Source organism: Drosophila elegans, unplaced genomic scaffold (assembly GCF_018152505.1).
Source record: "Drosophila elegans isolate 14027-0461.03 unplaced genomic scaffold, ASM1815250v1 contig_208, whole genome shotgun sequence".
Lineage (NCBI taxonomy): Eukaryota > Metazoa > Arthropoda > Insecta > Diptera > Drosophilidae > Drosophila > Drosophila elegans.
The window spans coordinates 4,522,169-4,546,342 of record NW_024545578.1 but is presented as its reverse complement, the minus strand read 5'-3'; the positions used below and the strand labels follow the sequence as shown (position 1 = coordinate 4,546,342).

General features: G+C 38.5%; 1 protein-coding gene across 2 annotated transcripts in view; it reads right to left on the bottom strand.

The window, feature by feature from the left end:
- Positions 1-966: 966 nt before the first annotated feature.
- LOC108146103 (protein bric-a-brac 2) overlaps positions 967-24,174 on the bottom strand; it is a 33,429-nt gene continuing 10,221 nt past the window's right edge. Inside the window, exons 3-5 of one of the 2 annotated variants that reach the window (XM_017271931.2) lie at positions 4,654-4,732; positions 4,157-4,587; positions 967-3,476 (exon numbers count right to left, since the gene is read on the bottom strand). In XM_017271931.2, coding sequence (XP_017127420.1) covers positions 2,499-3,476; positions 4,157-4,587; positions 4,654-4,732 — 1,488 coding nt within the window. In that variant the 3' untranslated portion in view covers positions 967-2,498. The remainder of the gene's footprint in view (positions 3,477-4,156; positions 4,588-4,653; positions 4,733-24,174) is intronic. The other variant, XM_017271932.2, reaches the window with a different exon arrangement.

Genomic DNA, 24,174 nt, shown 5'->3' with positions numbered 1-24,174 from the left:
GACTGCAGCTAAGGATGCCCGGGAAATTCAGGATGTTTCCGGGGGTCCAAAGGACCTCCGAGTCCCGGCGAGATGGGTCCGAAGTCATGAGAGTCCTGTAAGCAAACCGAGTTTTGCATCAAGTGCAAAGTGATGTGTTAAGCTGTTAAGTGCCAAAGTAATTGTTTTCTTTCACCGTCAACAGCAGCAGCAACAACAAAGGGCGGCCACGACATCGCTTTCACTTGCCACTTGACCTTGAAAAGGGAATGTGTGTGTGTATGTGTGTGCGCGCGCTCAAAAGGGGAAGAAGGCGGCATTGTTGTGCTCGTTCTGCCCCAAGTTGCACTTGCTTTGAGGGGCATTAAGTGAATTATGTCTTCGGAATTGGGGCCAGCAGTTGGTTGTCGAGGAGTTGCAATTGCCAGAAAGGAGTTGAGTCAAATGAATGCCTGAGAACCGCTTTCATTTTTATTTTCTCATTCCCAAAATTGGCTGAAGCGTGTCCTCTTTTAAGGAAGCAACACTTTGCATTTGTTTACAGCAATTGTTTTAGGCAGTAGAAGTTTGCCTTTCTCCTGAGCTGCAATTATTTCTGAATTTATTCTCATAGAAACCATTTCACTTTGAATTTAAATAGCAGTTTCAGTAGTTGTTTGTGTTTTTTTGTAAGGCCCTTTAAAAGACATTTGCTGAAAGTTTAGAACTTGTTTTCTGCACCACTTATCTGTAATTGGTACAATTCCTTTGACAACGTATTCCATTCCATAGATAACAATAATCTTTAAAAATAAAATGTTGTGAAAAAAAGTGCAACAGTTTTCCTCAATATTATTAATCCATTTTTGTTCACCCAAAGTGATTCAAGTCTTTTCAGGTACTGCAGTTACTTCCATTATTTATTTAGATTTTAAATACTCACAGACCAAATATAAATCCAAATTCAATCCACCCACAAATAAAACTAACAAAACCGCTTTGTTGACATTTAGTTTTTCAATTTGTTTTTATTTTCTGTTTATTGTTGTATAATTTACTGTTTAACTAAACTCAAGAATGCCTCGCGCATCTTTAGGGATAGATAATAATAATCGTAATAATAGGTATAATAATAATAGTTCACTCACGTACTCTGTGAGACAATACATATGCATATCTGACAGTCGAGTGTTTTGTGTGTATTGTATTGTGTGCAGTGGTATTGGTGTGTGTGTGTGTGCGTGTATGTGGGTGATTGTTTACATAAAATTAGCACAAATTTAATGCGATGCTGCCTGCGTTGTTTGCTCATTCGTTCATTTACAATACGATAACCATAGAAGAAGTGCTGCGAAGGGGCTTTTTGGGGTAAGTCTAAGATTAAGTCGAAGCCTAAAGCTATGGAAATTTGTACATTATTTACAGTTACATTTGGAAATACCATTAATATAAGTATCATATATGTACGTGCGTGGGTATGCACCTCTATCTGTGTGGTTTTATGTATCTAAAGTAATTGCGTATATATATATATATAAAGTTGTAATTACCGGATTTGACAACATTCAGTGTTTTGTATTTGTGAACTATTCTAGGGTTAAGCTACATTTAAGAAATGCACAAGTCTCTAATCGTAAATTTAATTGTTTACGTTTACGTTTATCGTTACTCCTATTTATTATTATTATTTTTCGCGTGGCAAAAAAGGCAATCAACGCAACGAATTCTCTCGAAAATAAATAAGACAAATTACGAGATCCTATCCTTACAGGAAAGTTTCGAAGTATGTATATGTGTGTTTGTGGGGGTTTTGGGTTGTGCTTTAATAATAGGTTAATACTTTATACCTTCCACGTTACGCTCTAAAACTAGCCTAGGCATAAAAACCAGTTAGCAACTTCAACTAAGCACTAAACACTAAAAACGTTGGGGTTCAAGTAGCAGTCCAAATAAGTGTTTTTGTTTTTCTCTGTTTTTTTTTTTGTATGGGTTTAGGGTGGTTTACCTATGCGGGCAAATAGATTTCGGGGGCCAGTAATCTTTGGATATTATGGGCTATTTTTTATTTATTTTGTTTATTAGGTAAAAACTTTTTATTTGTGAGTGTTAAAAAAGAAAGTTAAATGGTTGTTCGAGAAACCGTAATTGTTTGAAAACGTAATTTTGAATTACAATTATTTACCTGTTTAACAAGGTTACTTGGTACTCTTAATTTCATTTACTAATATATATATTGATAATTCTTATGAGCCAATTGTTTTATGTGTGCAAGCGTTAAGATATTTATTATATGATCAGTCACACTTTCTTAGCATTCCTTTTTATTTTTACTATTTTTAAAGTGGTTTTGTTAAATAAAAATTAGCTGCCTCTCTTTTTAAACTTATAAATTGTTATTTTATTGGACATTGCTTGACTTTTTTTTCTAAAATCATGTTTACTTACTGTTATCCAACGATTACTTAGCACCCCCTTTGATTTTACTTGCACTTAGCTTCTTAAAAGTTGCCCCCACCCTAATGTGCACCCCTTTGCAGGATTCAATCCTCGTGCGGCAGCTCGGTGGCGTGTTGCTGCTCCAGCTTGATCTTCATGAGCGGCGATTCACGGACACCGGAGCCACCTCCTGCCCCACCAGCTGGGGCATAGGCGGAAGCCGCAGCCGCTGCAGCTGCATCCTGGTTGGCGAACAGCTCACTCATGTCCTGGCCGGGCCCCGGGAAGAAGTCCTCGAAGCGCGGGCTCTTGGTCACCGACTTCTGGAGCAGGCCGTTCGCAATGGCCTCGAAGTCGATGCCGGCGGGCAGGCTCTCCAGAAAGCGCTTGTTGTAGGCACTCGCCTGGTGTTTGGCATAGTGGGCGGCGGAATAGGGCGAGGCGGCGCCGGGTCTTTGGCTGGCGGTCAGGGACTTGGCGCTGCCGGAACCGGAACTCGAGCCCCGCGACTGGCTGCCATATTGGCGGGACAACTCCCGCTCCCGTTCTCGCTCCCTTTCCCGGTCGCGTTCCCGTTCGCGGGACAGCTCGCGAGCATAAGAGGCAGCACTGTTGGGCGCCGCCCCACCACTTCCTCCGCCCGATCCTCGCGAGGGCATTACATTCAGACCCGGAAGACCCATCAAACCAAGGGCACTCAAATCGGGTAGATTTTCCGAACCCCTTCGCTCACCCTGCTGCTGATGTTTGGCCGCCGCTGCTGCCACGGCCGCCGCTGCGGATACTTGATCTTCGATCTCGGATCGTTGCAAGTAAGCCGGCGATTTATACATGTTCATGGACTGGCCATGGGGCGACTGCTGTTGGTGGTGCGAGGGCTGCTGCTGGTGGTGCGACTGCTGCTGGTGGTGGTGCTGCTGCTGTTGCTGCTGCTGCGAAAGAATCTGGCGGCGGAGGGTCTCCGTCATGGAGCTCAAAGGACTGCCGGCATCCGGAGGAGCCAGCGAAGCATTCTGGGCAGCCATCTTGGCCGCCGCCGCACTGTGATAGCCATTCGAAGTGGTACCGCCTCCAATATAGGACTACAAGTAGTAGAAAAAATAAAAAGGAAGAGAAAATAATGGGTAAAATTCATGTAGAGTTTATTAAGGAATCCCCAATAATAAAGTAATAAGAAAATTATTGTAAGGACTACAAATATGATAAAAATAGATAATAACTTTAGCAACTTTTTTTAGAGATAAGTCCACCAATATATACCCCCATTTATAATGTTATTTAGAAAATAAATATATCAATTGGCATAATGTTTATACATAGAAATCAGACCTTGGCGCCCTAAAAATAACGTAATTACACTTTTGTTTACGCAATACGAATTCCACCTGATTGAAATAAAATTACTACACGCATTAACGTTTGCCAATGAAAAATGTTTATTATTATGTTGGCATTTTAAATAACATTATATGGCCTTATAAAACAAGTTCTGAGAAAATTGGCTGTTGTTTCATAAGGAACTATAAAAGCTTACACTTTGAGATAAACGATTTGAAAATGACTTTGCTTTTTTCTTTAATAGGTAGCTTCAAGATAATATATTATATCGGATATTTCGTAGTTTTGGATTATAGGTTAAAGTTTTTGCTAATTTTGAATTCTTCGTTTATGAAAATGATTTAACACTTAAATATTTCAGTTTGAAATTAAAATTAAATAAGTAAATTAAACCCCAAAATTAAATCAACAAATAATTACTTACGCCATGGGCCTGTCCATTGGCATATTGGTGGGCGCCCATGTCCTCCTTGATTTCGCGATAGTCGCGGAAGACCACCGCCTTGATGACGCTGCGGATGAGCTCCTCGGGCCACATGCCCAGCAGGATCCTCTGCGGACGACCTCTGGCCTTGGGCCGAGGATCAGCACCGCCGTCGAGGGAGGGTCCCAGCATGTTGTGCACCCGATTGGCGTACAGCACGAAGGTGGGATAGGGGATGTCGAATTTACGGGCTGCCTGGGACAGGGAGAGACCCTCCTTCAGGACACTGAAGATGGCCTCGGCCATGGCCTCGGGTCGCCAGGACTTCAGGGGTCCTCGCTCGCGGAACCGGAGCTGCTGCACCAGGTTCTGCTGATTGGTGTTCCAGCACTTCTGCCACATGGACTGCAACTGATACTGGTAGCTGTCTGCTGGAAGACACGTCACGCGGACATTATGAAAAGGCTGAAAGGGAATCACGTTTAGCTGACACTTACCCGCCACTGAAGCTGCGCCAGTTGCTGCGGCTGCGGCGCCCATCCAGCCACCATGGCCTCCACTCTCGATCATCTTGGCCTGAAATGAAAAATATGGGAGGAAATTCGGAGTTAGCTAAGAGGTTCTTTAATTTTTTACATATTTAAATTATAATAATAATTAAAAGAAGTACAAATTTATATTTAAACAAACAGCATTCTTTACAGTATGACCAAAAAAGCTTTTACTACAAAGTTTACAAAATACCTGATTCCTTCAACACTTTCAATATTTAACATATACTAAGAGCCAGCCACTCAAAAGCCATCGCTGCATTATAAGTTGAGCGAGGCAAATATATTCGCCAACACAACCTTTTATATTTCCTTCTTGCCGACTTTTAAATAATTAGAAAACTTTGCATACCAGGTAGGTATCTTTTGAGTCGGAAAACGGCGACCAATCGCTAGTTTTTCTTTTTGGCCCTGTGACATTTGCACACGAATTGTGGCTGGCCGTAAAAGTTTATGAATGCCATAAATGTTGCGAAAGCATTTTCGTATGCAAAGAGCCGAGGAGGAGCCACCGAAAGCAAATTAGTATACAAAGTGGGGCTATCCCGGCCCCATTGTCTTGGCGGCTTTTTACGGCCCGGCCAAAGGCTTTGACTTTACCTTTACCCAGCGCAATGTATAGTACAAAAAGCCATTTATTTATTGCTATTATTAGGAATTCAGGGGGAAGCTCTCTGTACCGCTTAATTGAGCCCGCCTTTAACCCCGGGCGGCCGTATTAATCAGTTGGCAGCGGCAAAAAGCTGGCCATTTAGGGGTTAACCGGGAGCTGGAAAACTAAAACTGGAAAACTAAAACTGAGACTGAAATGGAGAGAATCCAAATTTTATTTTGTTTTTTTGTTTTGTTTTTTTTTGCTCTGCTCACTCCACGGAGGCATAGGAAAAGTTAAATTGATGCACGTTTCGTGCCATGGCCGAAACAGAGGCTCTGGCCATAAAGCCTTCCTTTCGGCCAGTTCTCCAGTTGGCCAGTGGCCGGCCACGCCCCCTCCGCGCACGTAGCCATGCATTTTATATGCAGGGGCGTAATACAAATTATGTGCAGCGAGCATGAGCCAGAAGAACACAAAAAAAAATGTAAAACAAAACAAAGCACAGGAGAAAAAAGTGCAGCGCATAAGGAGAACATATAATGCAAGTCTTAAATATTTGAGGAGTAGGCGCCGGAGAACCGAAGAGATGGAAAGCTGGAAAACTCCATACTGAGAAGAGCCATACGCCATACGCCATTCTGCCATACTGCATGCCAAGGAAAAAGGTCATAAAACGTATGAATAATTGAAATTGAAAAGTCGGAAGCATTTTTACATTTTTACAGGCAGTTCATAGTGGCTGTAACTGTAACAAATGCGGCCGAGCTGCAAACAAAATGGCGTTAAAAATGCTATTTTATGTAAAACACTTTGTTAATGACGCCAGAGTTTTGTCGGTCTGGGGAGGGTGTAAAATGGGGGAGACAGCATGTGGGCGCTTACTTATGGCAGGCAGTGTGAACACTTTACTCGCTTGTAAATAGTTGAGTTACTGGGCACTGGGCTGTAGCTAAAGTTATGTGTTTGGTGGATTTTTGTACCTAATAACCACAGTATTCTTAGATTTACATAATAAGTTAAGCATTTGATTGCTATTTTTATGCTAATGATAAATAAAAGACATTCTCTCAATATCTTATTATTATAAAATGTATTAAATTTAAATTCACATAATAAACAATGTCTTACAAAAATAGATATTATGAGATTCTTTTCCTTAAACACATAATAAAATCCAAAAATCTTAAATATATTCTTCAATAAGAACACTTGATTACATTTCTCACAAATACAAAACAAAAAAAATTATTAGAAAAATCTCTATCGCCACAAAAATTAATTATATAGTTGCACAATAGGATATTAATTTTTCTCGATGTAGAGATCGTTAAAATTTCGCTTCTCTAGCATTTGTCGGAGATTAATCAACCCCCTGTCAGCCATTCATCCATTCAGACTGGCGATTATAAAACTCTCGCATAGTACAATTCATATAATAAAAATATTACGAGCTCTGCTCGAAAATGTTTAATTAATTAAATTTTCAATTCCCCTTAGCTGGCGCAACAACAAATGGCATTTCCTTCCATTGAAGACCCCACACCGCCCCCTCTGCCCCTCTTTCCTCTCAACAAAAACAAATTTGAAGTGTGCGCGCATTCAACTTTCTTTCAACTCATTTAATTTAATTTGCGGCGCTTCGCTGCTGACGTCGCTGCTTCTTCTTCTTCTTCTTCTTCTTCGTCTTCTCATTCTTCTTCTTCTTCTTCTTGCCAATTACTCATCGTGTGCACGCCCCATTCACATAATAATTTATTTAATTAACTTTTCCGCTGCTACAAATTTCTATAAAAATTTATTGATTTTTGTTTTCCACCCAAAGAAAATATTTTTCGTAGCCAGGCCCTGGACTTTTTCAATACTTTTTTATTTGCACCCACACTAAGATATTCCTATATATATAAAGACATATACGAATATGGTTTTCTATAACTTTGTGTGTGTGTGTGTCTGTTGGCAATAAAATATAAATTTATAACACGCCCTCACACTCGCATTTGCCATCAATCCAAATGCATAGACTTACCCCCTTTCAACAGCCTTCAAGTTTTCACTACATCGCGGGTTAACCTCCCACCCCCCGCCACCTTTAACCCTCTACCACACCCCGCTTGCCTCTAATACCCCTTGGATTCTAATGCAATTTTAATTTTATTTTTCAAGCGCGCACATAAACTCAGCACTACCCATCGCGCCCCATTCCCTTCCTTTGGAAAAGCACTAAAACTACACCATTTTTGCTCTACCTCCCGGCATGTCCTTTATCCTTAACCCCCTAAAGCCCCCAAACCCGACTGCTTTCCTTAGAACTTTTGCTGTAGTTCTCCTCCTGTCGTTTTTACTGTGTATATTTCTCATATTATATAACACTTTATTTATTATTCATTTTCGATTCGTGTTCCACCGTGGTGGCGTCTCAAGTTTGTTATTTCTCTTGTCTGCAACTTGCTCACCACAAGCCCCCCTAAATTCTCCCCCTCTTAACCCACTGAATGCCCTTAACCCGCCACCGCCCTTGTGCGTCACAACTAGCAGGAACTTTGCGATTTCCTTGGTGCTTTGTGGGGCAGCTTTTACTTTTCCTGGGCGCCTGTTCGCTGGCAGCCTTCACTATTACTACTGCCAACTAGTTTTCTCTCTCTAGCTCTCGCTTTTCCGCTTTTCCGCACTTCCGCATTTCCACTCTCTTTTCGGCAGCTGCTAGCTCTCTGTTCATTCATTTATTTGTATTACTCAGCCAGTCGCACGCATGCCACCCACTTTGCCACCCAATTTCCCCACCCCCTTCCCCCCAAATTCCGGCAACCTTGGCCACGTTGTCTTCTTCAGACATACATAGCTACTTTTACTTCTGCATGGCAAAAAATGACCAATAAAGTTGGACATAAATTTTCCATTTATTTTTAATTAGCTTGTCTTTTTAAAAAAATATATATAAATTTTATTTTTGGTATGAGATCTCAAAGCAATAATTTAAAGTAATCAATCTCGAATAGCACTAATAAGCTGGGATTATTTACATTTTATTTAAAAGAAATATAAAAAACAAATCATAACAAAAAATATTTAAAAATTACAATTACATTTATAAAGTAACAAAGCTTTATTTTGTATACATTTTACAACCCTTCGGAAATTGATTATTTAAGCTTGAAATTAAATATTTGCCATTTTAATATGTCTTGGGGTATATATTATTTATTGATTTAGACAAAAACTATATTAAATTTTCCTCCGTGTGACCGCACCTTCTGGTTTTACAGCTATTCATGCCCCGTGCTATTCATTAATTTTCTAAGACGCCAGAAATAATTCATTTAAGAACGAATGCCCCGGCGACTACAATTATCGGGAGACGTCCTCTGAACTGACACTTTTCATTGGGGATCCCGATCCCGATCCCGCGAATCGATTTGCATTTTTATAAATCCCATTTCCATTCCCGGACCGAGGGACCCGAATTTCTAATGACCGTGCGGCGGGCAGGACACCAAGTGGATCTAGCTCCTTGTAACTTCTTTTTTCTTTGCCGCAAGACAAAAACGTCGACGGCGGCGGCAACTAAATATTTAATAGTATTTTATTGCACGAATTTCACATAAAATATGCATATTGGCCCAATGCATTATTCATGGGAATAATGTGAAAAACACATTTCGCGAGGCGCAGGCAGCAGGGAAAGCTACTGCGCTATACTGGTATATAGATACTTCTTGGGTAGCTCGTACGATATCTGGTTTCTTTCTCCCTGTAAATGTATACACATATATATATTTATATATATCGGAATATAATGAAATGCAAGAGAGCTAAACAACAATAAACAATTGCACTGGTGGAAATGCTGTCCAAGGAATTGCAGGGGCAACACAGCAACAGCAGCAATAATTGTAGCAATCATAAAGCCAAGTGCGAGTGCATGAAGCTTGCTTTTCTACTCCCGAACCCCCCTTTCACCACCTTTCCCCCCCCCCTTTTCCGACCCCCCTGAAAGTTTTGTTTGCCACTACAACAACAACACTCACCTCACAACAATGGCAACAATAATTTAAATGTAATAAATAATTATACGCCAAGTGTTGAGTGCAACGTGCATTGAGGTGTGTCAAGTTGCCGACTAACCAGCAACTGCCAACTGGCAGCAACAACAACAACAGCAACAGCAGCAACAACAACAACAACAACAGTAACAACAACATCAACCGCAGCCGACAACAGCAATTGCTATAAAACATTCAAATGGGCCGCCGACTTCTTTCAGACCCTCGAAAATACCGCGATCCGAGGCACCCCTTTCGGCGTGTCCGCCCCTCCGCCCCTGGCTACCCCCCTTTTTTTTTGTGTGTGCCCTGTGCGGCTGGTTTTATTGTTGACCCCTCCCAAAAAAAAAATTGTCTTGCTCGGCTGTCCTGCGAGCTCGGACGCAACTTGGACTTTGGCAAAGGGTATTTCTGGCAGAGATGACGGCGTGACACGATCTATTTTAAACAAATATTGAATATAACTTAAAGTCAATTTATATCTGTCATTAAAAGAGTTTAAGCTTTGAACAACAAATATGGGCTTTCTTAGTATTTCATAAAATTTTTATTATCAAATAAACTGATCAATTCAGGTTTCACAGTTTCAAATCAAGTAAGATTTTATTTTGACAAGTTTTTTTGGCATTTACTGAGCATTATATTTCTAGTAAATTTCTTAGGGTTTCAATATATAAGATCATTCAATCTTTATAAATATATAGCTTTTATATATGGATCGATATGGAGGTAGCCTTTACTTGAAGGTTTTTCAGAAATGCATAAAAACAAAGTAAAGCAAACTTCTTGCCAGATAATAAAATCACGCTGCCATCTTTAAGGACCTACAACATTGTATGTGTTTTGCTGGCATTTCTGCCCAACTCGACCCTGGCTTTTATGGTATTTACTTCAGCTTTGCTCGACATTGTTATGGTTGTTGCAGTTGTCGAGCAATTGCAACTTCTGCAGTCGTTGCTCATGTAATTTCTGTTGGCTTGTAGTTTGAAAGTAAAAATTAACCTCTTGCAAATAGTAATTTATTGTTTTAAGCATAGGGGATAATGAGGATATACGGCCATCCACGTACGTCTCCTCTTATTTTTTAGTTTGCCCCCCAAAGACTGCGCATTGTTGGTTGCACTGTAATGACTTGGGACTGGACGAAGAGCCTTGCGTGTCCTTTGAGCTGATTGAAAGCGAGCTTTCACTGCGAGAAATTGGGGTGTGAGTTGAGCTGCGAGGGGGGGGCGAAAGTCTACAAAGTGTTAAAACGGCTGCACACAGTCATTAAATATTAAACTTGTATAAGCTGCCAGACTAGAGCGGAAAACCCCGCCTTCGCCATCAGCAGAAAAAGCAACAGCATTCGGAGAATAGAGAATAAAGAGCGGCAGGCTGGGTAATTATTCATGGGCGCGCAAATCTCGCAAGTTTAAATAAAAAGAAAAGCCAGGAAGCGAAAATCCGGCGACTCCGGTCAAGCGCTCGAATGTATGCTACGCTTTCCTTTCCATTCCTTTCTATTCCTTTCTATTGCTTTCTCAAACCATCGCAAATCGAATGGCTCAAAGGCAAAAACAGCAACAGCAACTGCAATTGCAAATGCAACTGCAACGGGGAAATGGGTAAAAAGGGCCGTGCAACGCACTGCAAAGCCTTGAAATAATATTTAATATTTAGAGACACATAAATATTAAATGAGTCCAAAGCTATGCAAAAAGGTAGCACAACTTTTGCAACCCAGCTACCCGCGTCCATTCGCCTATATAAAGCTAGAATTACAGCTAACATTCCGCCAATACTTTTGTGAAATATATGGGGTATGATGGGCTGGTGAGCGGTGGGAAAGTATGACCTAAATGTTAAAGTTAAGATTTTATTTTTATAGATCTTAATTATATTTTAGATAAACATATAATCTGTAAAAGCTTAGAGCATCACAAATATATTTAAAATAAAACATACAAATTGTTGGTAAACTGTTTACTAAATAAAATATACAACAAGGTTAAAATAAGTTTTAAAGAATTTTCTGTTAATGTGAATATCTAAATGTTTGCTTTGACTTGATATTTATAGATTATTTAATATCAGAAATAAACCACAAGACGTATCTAAATACATTACAATCTAATATATTGCTTAAAATATATTTCTCAACAAAAATGAAATAATATTGTATTCATAATTAGGTAGTTCAATAAAATACATTAAAATTTATTTTTAAAACAATTGGATAACAGCACCACTGAAGTCATTTTTTGAAATGGTATTTCTTAGTTGATCAGCTAACACTTGCCCTTTTGCTTTGAGGCGAAAACTGCAACTATTTTGCAGCCGTGGCACGCTTTTCTTTGCTTTTGGGCCACAGTTTTTCCATTTGATACTTTGGGGAGTCGAGCAGGGACTCTCGCTCTCACTCTTTCTCCACTTTCCCCTCCACTTTCCTCACCCTTGCTCTCTCACGTTTCTCAGTCGAACTCTGAGCCGCGTCGAACATCGCCGGCGCATACGGAGTCTTATGAAATATGCACGGCCTGTGTAATTTCTTATTTAAAATGCCATTAAATTTTTTGAATAGCATAGAGAGGAGCAGCGGCCGCCCACTGTCTAAAAACAGAGCGCAGCATGCACTCGGGCACCCTGGGTCCTGGGTAAATAGAGGCCCGTCGACCTCCCGAAACCCCCTGACATATGTGAGTGTGTGTGTGTGTGTGGGCCCAGGTTAGACAAATATGGTTTGGTCTGGGCTTTGGCTGCTGTTTGAGTTGCAGGCCATGGGGGAGTCGGATCGGATCGGAACGGAACGGAACGAAACTAAACTCAACTGAAAACGAGGCGAGTGTAGTGGAGACTCCAAAGTCGGGCAACTTTTAAAATGCATATTTGATTGTTTTTTTCCTACGGCCCCCAAAAGGGCAGAGCTAAGCCTACGGTAATGCAAAGCTTCGGAGGTACGTGTAATTAATACAAATCAGGGATAAAAACCAATCCGAGTGGGCCCTCATTAAAGGCCAGTGGACATCCTAAATCTTTTATGAGGAAACGAGTTACTGGTTGATGCACTTGGAAAAAAGCTATATTACTCTTAAAGCTGTAATTTTAAGAAGTAAACACAAAACAAAATTACGTTTTGTATATTAATTACTATGGAATTTTGATTTGGTTTTTGGTCAAAACTCAAACACTTCAAATACTTACAAAAATAGTTGACCTTTTAAATTCATTTAAAGAATATAAATTAAATTATATTAAAGACCATTAAATACATTTATTTTTATATATTATTTTATGTAAAAAATTATTTATTTTTCCAATTTGATAAAAATTTATTTTAAAAATTGATTGCAATTTGGTTTAAAGAGATTTAAAAGAAACTACCACTATCTTGAAATTAAGAATAAAAGATTTTTTATATTCTATCGATTTATTGATCGTTTAGATTTAAAACTTTGAAATATAATGGAGAAAAATGCATTGTGAGAAGAAATATTAAAAATATGTAAAATATTCGACTTGGTGTTTGATTTATTTAACTTCAGAATGAATTTGAGTACTTTTAACTTTGAAAGTTAGCCCTCGAATGACTGGAATAAATTTATCTGATCAGTGTACCCAAACTCCTCCCCATTTATATTATTCCAACTTATTTCTAATGCCCTTTCCCGGCGACCTGTCAAGCGTCTGTCCACTGCAAATGCATTTGTATCTGTATCTGCAACTGCAACTGCAACTGCGCCTGCAAATATATCTCCAAACGTATCTGCAACTGGCACTGCGGCTGCGATTGTTTCTATATTCAATTCTGTATCCAAATCCGTGTGTGGCCGCGTTGTGTGTGAGAGTGTGTGTGTGGACAACACCTTTATTAGTCAGCCATAATATTGATTTAGTCGAGCGCTGTCTGCTCAAGATAATTATTATAGTCCCGGATTGCAGTGCGCACACACGAGACCACCATTACATATGTAAATACGCACCCACACACACACGCACACAAACAGAGACAAACAAGGAGCAGCTGAGATTGCAGTGGCAGTTGCCATTGCAATTGCAATTGCAATTGATTCGCAGTCTGCGGACGGCGAAAATAATTCGCAACACACACGGATTAAATTTGCATTAGGACCTCTGGCAATTAGCGGATCTGCAGGCCCGAGCACCGAATCCTCTGTCAGAAGCAGAGACTTTGACTTGGGCTTAGCACAGAGGCTTAAGTCGATGCATCCTTTGTTGGATCAGCCAACAAATGCCACGAGCATTTAGACATTCAGGATATTCATCATTGCAATCATTCTTTCCTTTAACATTATTATCTGTCTATAAAGGAAACTATATGGCTCATATAATTGTGTGATGTTTTTGAACTTTAATTATAATGCCCGCTCGCATTTCTCGGATTTGCTTTTCAATCGCTTTCAGTGGAATGGGCATGCCAAAGTAGTGGGTAGTAGTAGCAAAAAGCTGCGTCACTTTTATTTGTTTCGCTTGAAGTGCAGGAAATTGTCTGTAGCCCATTTAAAAATAAACAACAATAAAATAAATAATTAAGAAATACGCTTTCTGCGTTTAATTATAAACAAAAAGGCAGCCACATTGTTGTGAAATGAATTTGCTCGCTAAGGCAGCGCAACGAAAAATGAAATAATAAAAGTGGGCATTACATAAACGCTCGAAATAAATATTAAACGCCAGCGAAGTATTTTAATAAGTGAATCATTTTCAATGGCAGCTCAAAGAAGCAGTAGCATCAGCATCAGCAGCAGCAACATCAGACAACACGCGCAGCACAAATTAATAAAATAAATAAATGCCAAACTAGATTTTTATTTATTTGCGGTATTTATTTTTGGCCTCGATGGCAGAAATAAATCAAACTGGACGCGAAACCGAACGCAAAGACTTTCGATTGCACAGTGGGAAATAATTTGTTTGGATGAAGATCAATTAGATCCTTGTTAATCAAGAAGTAACTTAATCAGAATTAAAAAAATTGATAATACAGTATTATAATACAAAATAATATATAAATACAAAATAAAGATCAAACTAAATATATAGAAATAAAACTTAATGATATTTAAAAAGAAACATAAATATACAAATACTTATTGCAATCGTCTATTTTTCTAATCAAAAATTCTTTTAAAATGCATTATCCAAAATTTTTGTGATGATTTGAGCTTTATAGTAATTTTTATATGTGCACAAACTGAACTGCCTTCCATTGGGGGCGTGGCAGGCCATATAGTTGGCTTTAGAAATTTACACGACCCCCTTTGTCCGAATGCGTAGTCGAACATTTTAGCAGTCGCGCCTTCACTGTTTGCTCTTCGAATATCCGTTTTATTTGTGTTTTGATGTGTATTTATATATTTTTATTTATTTAACATCGTTTTTTCAACAAGCGCCCAAAACGCTTCTCGATTGTTTTTAGTATCTGATTTTTTATTTACTTTTAATGAGTCGCCCGCCGAGCGGAAATTTCGGATGCTGCCGCCGACCACTAAAAGTTTTCGTTATTTATGCGGTTACTGAATAGAAAATGCGAATGAATCGTCCCGAAAACTCTGTAGGAAATTTTTCGATTTCAGTTGCCTTGTTTTTCCACTTGCTAAGATGTTTTACGTTTATTTTCTTTATAAAGTTGTGTGTTTTTTATGGCACGCAAATGACAGACAATGAAAGCGTCAAAGGCGACCGGCCGTTAAGTTGGCTGTAAAAGCGATAAAAAGAATAATGCATAAAAAGTTGGCTTATAAACTTGGTCTCCAGATCCAGCTTAACCCTTAGTTGGTTGCCGGGGTTGGGGCGGAGGCAATTACTTTGCCTACAGGGAATTCTCCCCGTCGATCTCATCCGCTCGCATAAAACCAATGGGAACTCTGACTTATCCGCAGTTTGCAGCTTCCAGTAATATATTTAAATTTATCTGTATATCTTTGTCTTCGTCTTCGTCCGACTGCCACATTCACATTCGAATTTGACTTATTAATTAATTTATGCAGACACGTTTTAGTTTTATTATTTTTAAATTTGTGTAATTTGCTTTTAGTACCCCTTGTCCGCAAGGTGGGCATATTGGACCACCTGTTACCAGGTGGATTAGGGCATGATTCTGATGGCTTAGTGGGTAAATCGTAGTCGAAAACTGCGATTTGCCATGTCTGTCGTTTGTTTCACAAGAAACTTTTGTCGCTGCTGCCATTTTATTATGTCTTTTTCGGCCATTGGGCATAAATTATTTTGAATTTGTGTTTTTCTTTTCATTTATATTGAGATATTCGTTTGTTTTCTTTATTTTGTGCGAGTATAGTATTTATTTTTTTAGCCAACATTTAACAATGTTTGTGATTTGATTTTTATGTCTCCCTATGTGAGCGTTTGGAATTTAAATAAATTAAATTTTATTAGTAAAAATTGACGAGAAATATGCCGCGCTCAATGGCAATAACAAACAAGATAGTTTTGATTAATAAATGCGGCGGCATTGGCATCCATGAGTTTGGTGAACACACAAACTTTATGATGTAGCCAGCTGGCCAAGATGGATTTTATTATGATGGTTTCGGGATCGAGGGATCGAGGGATCGAGGGATGGGGCAGCGGGGATGTTCTTTGATATTTCCTACAAAACACTTTTTGTATACACTTTTATTATTTTATTATTATTATGATGAATACATGGAGAGCTGGCTGTGTGCGTTTATTATTGTCGCGTCACGCGTCCCCCAAAAGAGTAGTGGGGCACAAAGGGGTTAAGCCGGTTCAGGGCTCAACTATTGTTCAGTTTATTTTCCGAGGGGCGAGAAGGGCCTTTCATTCCTGCAGACAATTGAAATGCTTTCATTTAGCTTTTTTAAATGACCCACCGCTTTGCGATGATGCTGTCTTCGATGTGGAGCTTGTTTTTCTTTTTTTTTTGGAGCTCATTAGGTCGCCGGCCCCCGTTGAGTTGTATAATTAGCTCCAAAAAACAACCGTATTTCAGTCTTTGAGCTTAAATAGCTCCAAGAGCGAATCATCCATCAGTTGAGAGCTATTTTTAAGCCCTGCTAAACTGAGTCTTTGGCTTTTCACTCGACAGCTGCCACACGCCAACCGAAAAAAAAACAACTTTAACAGCTGATAGCCACTAATAAAAGTGAAAAAAATCAAGATCCAAGATCGCTGGCCACGGGCGAAATGTATTAAAATTATATTCAAACATTTCGACGCCGTTTCTCGATTCTTTTTGTGATTTTTTCGTTTTTATAACATTTGCGCATGCGCAAACTGCCAAACGAGCAAATTAATAATTAATGCAAATAAACACACAAAGCGACACGACCAAAAAAAAAAACGAGCTGCTAAAAAACGATACAAAGCAGCAGCAACAACAACGGATTCGCACAAAAGAAGATACAAAATCAGAACGCACGTGTAACAGAGCTTTGATTAATAAAGTAACCATTTAAATAAATATTATTAATAACGCCACTTTCGGTGGCTATAAATACAGCTCAGAGGCAACGTTCGAATGGTGTATAAATCTGAATGGCGAACTGGAATTTTCGGTGTTTGAAAGATCGAATCGGTAAGGGGATTACTTAACAGGAGACGGGAAAAACACATGGAAACGACTTTTCATTCATTTCCGTTTTTCCCGTTGCACCCTGGCAAATGGAAATGGACTTGGGAAAGAGGAAAGTGGAAAATGGTTGAGGGAAATGCCAAGCAAAATGAAAACACCACTGTCACGATGACAAAGGTGAAAAACACCTTCATATTGTGGCTTACAATAAAACTATATAATTACGAATGTGGCTCAACTGACCGACGAAAATACATTTGAGGCAAATGAAAATGGAAATGGAAAATACATGCGATGGGAGGGTAAGACCGCAGCCAGCTCTCTAAGAAAAGCCATTAATTAAAACTATAAAAAATTACACGATCATATTTTATTGTATCCCCCCAGTACAGTACAGTACAGTGCGAGACGGTACAATACAGACATTCGTTTCGGATTTTTTTCGCCCTTTTACATTTTATATTTTAATTGCCGGCTTGCCACCGCGGGAGTCATCAACGTAAAAGTTTTCCCACTTTTTATTATTATTTAAATTTCTGTGTAATTACAGCGAGGATTGTCGTTCCTTTGTCTTCGCTTGATGCATATGCGATTAAGTATATTGTACTCTTTTTTTTATATTTATGTATATATTTTGAAGGGGGCGGGGGGAGTGGCAGCTGCTTTTAATGACCATGGCAGGCGTTGGCTCTCGATTGACATGAGCGCCTGTTTCGAGGGGCAACTGTGTAATTTATATATGTATTTATTAGTTTGCCTTTGCCACACTTAATTGTTGGATTCAATTGAACTTTTTTATAATTCACCAACGTATTAATTACATTTTATGGGTAATTACAAGCAAGAAGGTAGCCCAGGTGCCTAATTAAAAGCCTTTCGAGGAACAATAATCATAAGTTGGCTTGGCTAGCCACTCAAAAAGTGGTATATTTAACTGAATTCGAAAGCTGAAACAAATGCCATCAACCCGGTTCTTTTATGAAAAATATTTATAAATATATTTGCCAAACTGTCAATAGTTTAATTGAATTAAAACAGCCAAATAAGAAGTTTAAATTAAGATACAGTCGTTTATAATTTTCTGTTTTAACCCCCATACGAACTCATTTCCATTCGCACTTTATCTGACAAATTTATTATATCATAATTCACGGCCTGAGTCATCTGACTCCTGAGTAAGGAATGCCACTCCCCTGCAAACAGCCCGAATTATCACTAATAAACCAATTTCATTATAATCTGATAACATGAATCAGCCGCAGCATCATTTACGAACAAGAAAATGTAAAAAGAAATACACAGCACAGTCGCACCCACAACGGCTCCGAGTTGTCTCTTAGTCATTCGCTGATGCCTTAATGCTAACTATAAATTTAGATTTTAATTTCGAATAATTATGCTCGTTTGCATAAGTTCCTCATGGCAAACAAAGGCAAACAAAACAAAAGGCAAAGTATCTTGTATCTGGCGCACATGCGAAAACAGTTCAAAGACCTGTTCGGCAGCCAGAAAATGTATTAAATAAAATAAGATCAAATTAAAAACGAGCGAATGCCTCAAGTAAATGTCAGAAAAATAGTTGAGATTTTAGAGCAGCCCCAGAAATGAATAATAATAATAAGTACAAGCAATTAATCACCGTCAAAAATGCATTGAGATCTGTGGGAACTGAAGCTAAATTACAATCCGCTGACTCGGCATTTTCCCCACTGGCATTGTGCAACATTTCAATAAATTAATATACAAATACAAATAAATAAATGGAATAAAGACCCGACTTTGACTTGGCCGTAGACCATATAGACCACAGACCATAGACCATTGACCAAGTTGGCGTCCATTCATCGCACACGAAAATGACTCAGCCACATAAATTTAATTATAGCTCGGCGCGAAATTTATTTAGTTTTGCTCAGCCCATTATAAAGTAGGCAAACACACGGGGCTATGAAAATATTTAATTAATTATGGCCAGCATGGAAAAATAAGTAGGTATTCCTGGAAATGCGCTCACAAGGCGAATAAATCTATATATACATATATATCGTAGCATATTGCCCATAGGTTGGGTCACCAAATCGAGTCAGCATTTTCGGTTCCCCGAGAGCGCGGCAATTTAAAAAATTAGACAGCATTTAGTTTCCAATTTTTGTCGTGTGTTTTCCGAAATGAGCGGCACACATTTGCGACTCATTTAAATTTATTGCTGCCGGTTGCCGCTGCTGCGGTTGTAATTAATAAAGTAAATTTGACCTCACACACAGAAGCAGAAGGCAGAGAGACAACTCGAGGCGACAATATAATGAATGAACGGCGAGCGGCAGCGAAAAACTAGGAGCATGACAAACGGCAGTGCTGGCAATTAGCAGATACAGATGCGAATGCGAATGCAAATGCAGCAGTTGCAACTGAAAACTGCAAGCTGCACACTGCAAACTGCAAACTGCAACTGCAGACTTGCTTCTTGATAAATGCCTTTGGCAGCGCACAAAACAAACTGTGCAAATATTTGACAAAATACAACTATAAATATTGCTTAAGAATTAATGCGACGGCTGCCGTTGTCTCTATAGATGTGTCATTTCTATCTTGCATTTGTATCTGTATCTGTATCTGTCTCTGTCTCTGTATCTGTTGCTGATGGCAGACAAATAGAGCCGTACAGTGACACCAAAAAGTGCGTGGCCCGTTGACAACTGGCTGAGACGCTGGGCGCAACTGTGGCTTGCGGCCTGTCAACGCCACGCAGCAGCAACATCTCACCAGCAGCAGCAGCAGCAACAACAGCAGCAACATCCAGAAGCCAGCAGCAACATGCAACAGCCCAGCAGCAACAGGCGACACTTGTCACCGCAGAATCCGCGCTGCGGAGTAATGGTGTCAATTGGACGACCGCAGAGACTCGCATCCATCAGATACAAGACTTAAGATGCAAGATGCAAAATGCAAGATACAAGATACTGGGCGTGGTCCACCACGAATTTAGCGTTTATCTTTTGTTTAAGCACATTTTCTGTTGACATTTCTGTTTACCGTTAAATAAATATTGAATAGAAAATGTATTCGTTGAGCAAATATTGTAAATATTGTAGTTTCTGAGTTGCTATTGCTGTTTACCTGGAAAAGACGACTGCGACGACGTTTGCATTTGCATTTGCATTTTTGTGCTCAGGTGCTGTTGTTGTTGTTGCTGTTGTTGCTGAGTGTATCTGGCGGATGCACTCGCTATAGCAGATATCTGCTATCTGAGCAGACCTACTTGTCCATTTCCAGATGCTAGGTTCGTCGCAGATAAAATAAAAACCATCTGCCGCAGAGCTCGTCTATTAGGAAATCAACTCTTAATGGCTTTCCAAACAATTTCCACCAACTCCGTCTTGAGGGAACATTCAAGAAATAATGCTCCCCCACTCCCACTCTACAAAAACTACACACTCACACACAACTAATAAAATGCATAAATAACAGAAGCAGCAGCCAAAAGCAGAAAAAACAGCTTAAAAGTAACGTTAAAAACTAAAATGGAAACATATGTTTCGCCTTACAAATTATATATCCAATCGTAATAATTACACGCCACAGTAAAGACGGAAAGAGAGGAAATATGGATGGTACACTGGGAAAATACATACAAAATTTCTTTGCTTACCGAATTTTAATTTAAAATGCCAAACCCTTTTATTTTGAAAATTAAGTTGTATATCAGTAGTTTTTTAAGATCTAGCACTTTAATTTAAAACTATGAATTACTATTTGAATGTTCTTTCAAAACACAAGTTCATAAGATGCTTTTTTTTCAAACTTTTAAGGCTTAAACTAATGGAGTAACCGATATCAAATCCTAATAAAATTAATAATAAATGAATTTAGATACAAATAAAGGCTAATAGAAAATCTTTGTTTAAGAAATGATTACCTGGTAGAATTAAAATTAATTATATCAAAAAAATTTACATGCTCCTTTGTTTTTCATATTGAATATGTTTTGAAATAAAAGCAAATAACTTATAGTAATGTTTCTCCCTGTGTATTCCGTATGATTCGATTTGGGAAGATCCTCACCCCTCTCACTCCGCATTTCCTTTGTTCATTTCTTTGCCGGCGAAGCGGGGGTGCAGCGAAAAGAACAATTGCAGTCGGCGAGGGAAAGGGGAAGGAAAGGGCAAATGGAAGGGAATGAAACACAAACGAAGCAGATGAAGAGGAATGGCTAAATTAAGAAATGCAGTGCAGGGGGAGAATAAATAAATGAAAAAAGAATTTGTTCTACGGCAAATGTACACAAAGTAATAAATATTGATGTGCGCGCGAGAGGAGAAGATGGAGAAAAAAACAGAACAACAAAAAACAAAAAACAACTACAGAACTAAAGAACATTCCGTTTACATGTGTTCGTCGCTGGCAGCAGATACAAGATACATTTAATAATTCACAGATGCATTTCCAGCAGATGTGTTAAAATTCGTAGAGTAATAAAATAACAAATCAAATGCAGGAAAAGGCAACTTCAAAGGCCCATTCCTCAAATGTTGTGTTTACAGATGCGACTCAGCCCGTCGAAATAAACAAACACCAAAAGGCATTGCTTTGGCTTCGATTCGTTGGATGGGCTCGGATGGATAGATGGACTTCGCTCCGAGTTGCAGTGGGATTTTCTCCGCAGGAATGCCACTCGATTTCGCTCACTTTGCTGGCTAATTTCACGCCGAATTATCCGCTTGCCAAAGGATGCACAAAAGGACTCAAGCGGCTGGAAAAAGGAAAACCGCATGGAGTGCAGTTGCGGCAATCGAACCTTTCCAGCAAATTGCATTCGCATAAAGACGAAACTGCAGTTGCACTCAGCCCTCAAGTGGGTGGTGGGTGGTGCAGAGTGGGTCGAAAACGGATAGTGGGTGGAAAATGGCTAGTGGGTGGTGCCAAAGCGGCACCATTAAGCCCAAGTGGCAGCAACGAGGGGGAAAGAGTTTTTTTAGTTGATTGCCAAATTAGAGCCGTTTACTGTGAGCTTTCCTTTTTTACGCATTTACTGCTGTAATTCGTGTTTGTCATTATCCTGGCTAAAAAAAGATGAGTGTTTAATGTGGCACTAAGGGAAAGTGGGTATAAATTGCCCCAGTTTTTTGGATACCATGCGGCATTAGGAACTTACAATATTATAGAAATTTTGATACGATTTATTTAATGTACTCTAAAACTGTACTTTTCTCTTAATGAAAGTAATATTTATACCCTTGCAGAGGGTATTATAATTTCAGTCAGAAGTTTGCAACGCAGTGAAGGAGACATCTCCGACCCTATAAAGTATATATATTCTTGATCAGCATCACTAGGCGAGTCGATCTAGCCATGTCCGTCTGTCCGTCTGTCCGTCTGTCCGTCCGTTTATATGCAAACTAGTCTCTCAGTTTTAAAGCTATCTGCATGAAACTTTCCCAAAAGCTGTCTTTCTATTGCAGTTAGTATATAAGTCGGAACGAGCCGGATCGGACGACTATAGCATATAGCTCCCATAGGAACAATCGGAAAAATAAATGAAAAAAAATTATAACTTTGCTGTTTTTTAATTTTTTGTTTAGTTCTTCGACATTTAGTAATGGTTAAATATTTCCGATTTACGGTTTAAATTTCATCAAAATCGGACGACTATAGCATATAGCTCCCATAGGAACAATCGGAAAAATAAATGAAAAAAAATTATAACTTTGCTGTTTTTTAATTTTTCGTTTAGTTCTTCGACATTTAGTAATGGTTAAATATTTCCGATTTACGTTTTAAATTTCATCAAAATCGGACGACTATAGCATATAGCTCCCATAGGAACAATCGGAAAAATAAATGAAAAAAAATTATTACTTTTCTGTTTTTTAATTTTTTGTTTAGTTCTTCGACATTTAGTAATGGTTAAATATTTTCGATTTACGGTTTAAATTTCATCAAAGTCGGACGACTATATCATATAGGTCCCATAGGAACAATCGGAGAAATAAATGAAAAAAAATTATAACTTTTCTGTTTTTTAATTTTTTGTTTAGTTCTTCGACATATGGCAATGTTTAATTATTTCAGAATTATGGTTTAAATTTTATCAAAATCGGACGTCTATATCATATAGCTCCCATAAAACTAATAAAAATATATAAAATAACTATCTAATAATTGAGCTGCAAATCATCATAGCTTCACTGTTTTTCAGTATATACTCAAGTAAATCATAATTTAAATGTTTTCAAAAGTATTTAATTCATGCAATAGCTGCAAGGGTATATGAACTTCGGCTTGCCGAAGTTTGCTTTCTTTCTTGTTTTTATACCCTTGCAGAGGGTATTATAATTTCAGTCAGAAGTTTGCAACGCAGTGAAGGAGACATCTCCGACCCTATAAAGTATATATATTCTTGATCAGCATCACTAGGCGAGTCGATCTAGCCATGTCCGTCTGTCCGTCTGTCCGTCTGTCCGTCTGTCCGTCCGTTTATATGCAAACTAGTCTCTCAGTTTTAAAGCTATCTGCATGAAACTTTCCCAAAAGCTGTCTTTCTATTGCAGTTAGTATATAAGTCGGAACGAGCCGGATCGGACGACTATAGCATATAGCTCCCATAGGAACAATCGGAAAAATAAATGAAAAAAAATTATAACTTTGCTGTTTTTTAATTTTTTGTTTAGTTCTTCGACATTTAGTAATGGTTAAATATTTCCGATTTACGGTTTAAATTTCATCAAAATCGGACGACTATAGCATATAGCTCCCATAGGAACAATCGGAAAAATAAATGAAAAAAAATTATAACTTTGCTGTTTTTTAATTTTTCGTTTAGTTCTTCGACATTTAGTAATGGTTAAATATTTCCGATTTACGTTTTAAATTTCATCAAAATCGGACGACTATAGCATATAGCTCCCATAGGAACAATCGGAAAAATAAATGAAAAAAATTATTACTTTTCTGTTTTTTAATTTTTTGTTTAGTTCTTCGACATTTAGTAATGGTTAAATATTTTCGATTTACGGTTTAAATTTCATCAAAGTCGGACGACTATATCATATAGGTCCCATAGGAACAATCGGAGAAATAAATGAAAAAAATTATAACTTTTCTGTTTTTTAATTTTTTGTTTAGTTCTTCGACATATGGCAATGTTTAATTATTTCAGAATTATGGTTTAAATTTTATCAAAATCGGACGTCTATATCATATAGCTCCCATAGAACTAATAAAAATATATAAAATAACTATCTAATAATTGAGCTGCAAATCATCATAGCTTCACTGTT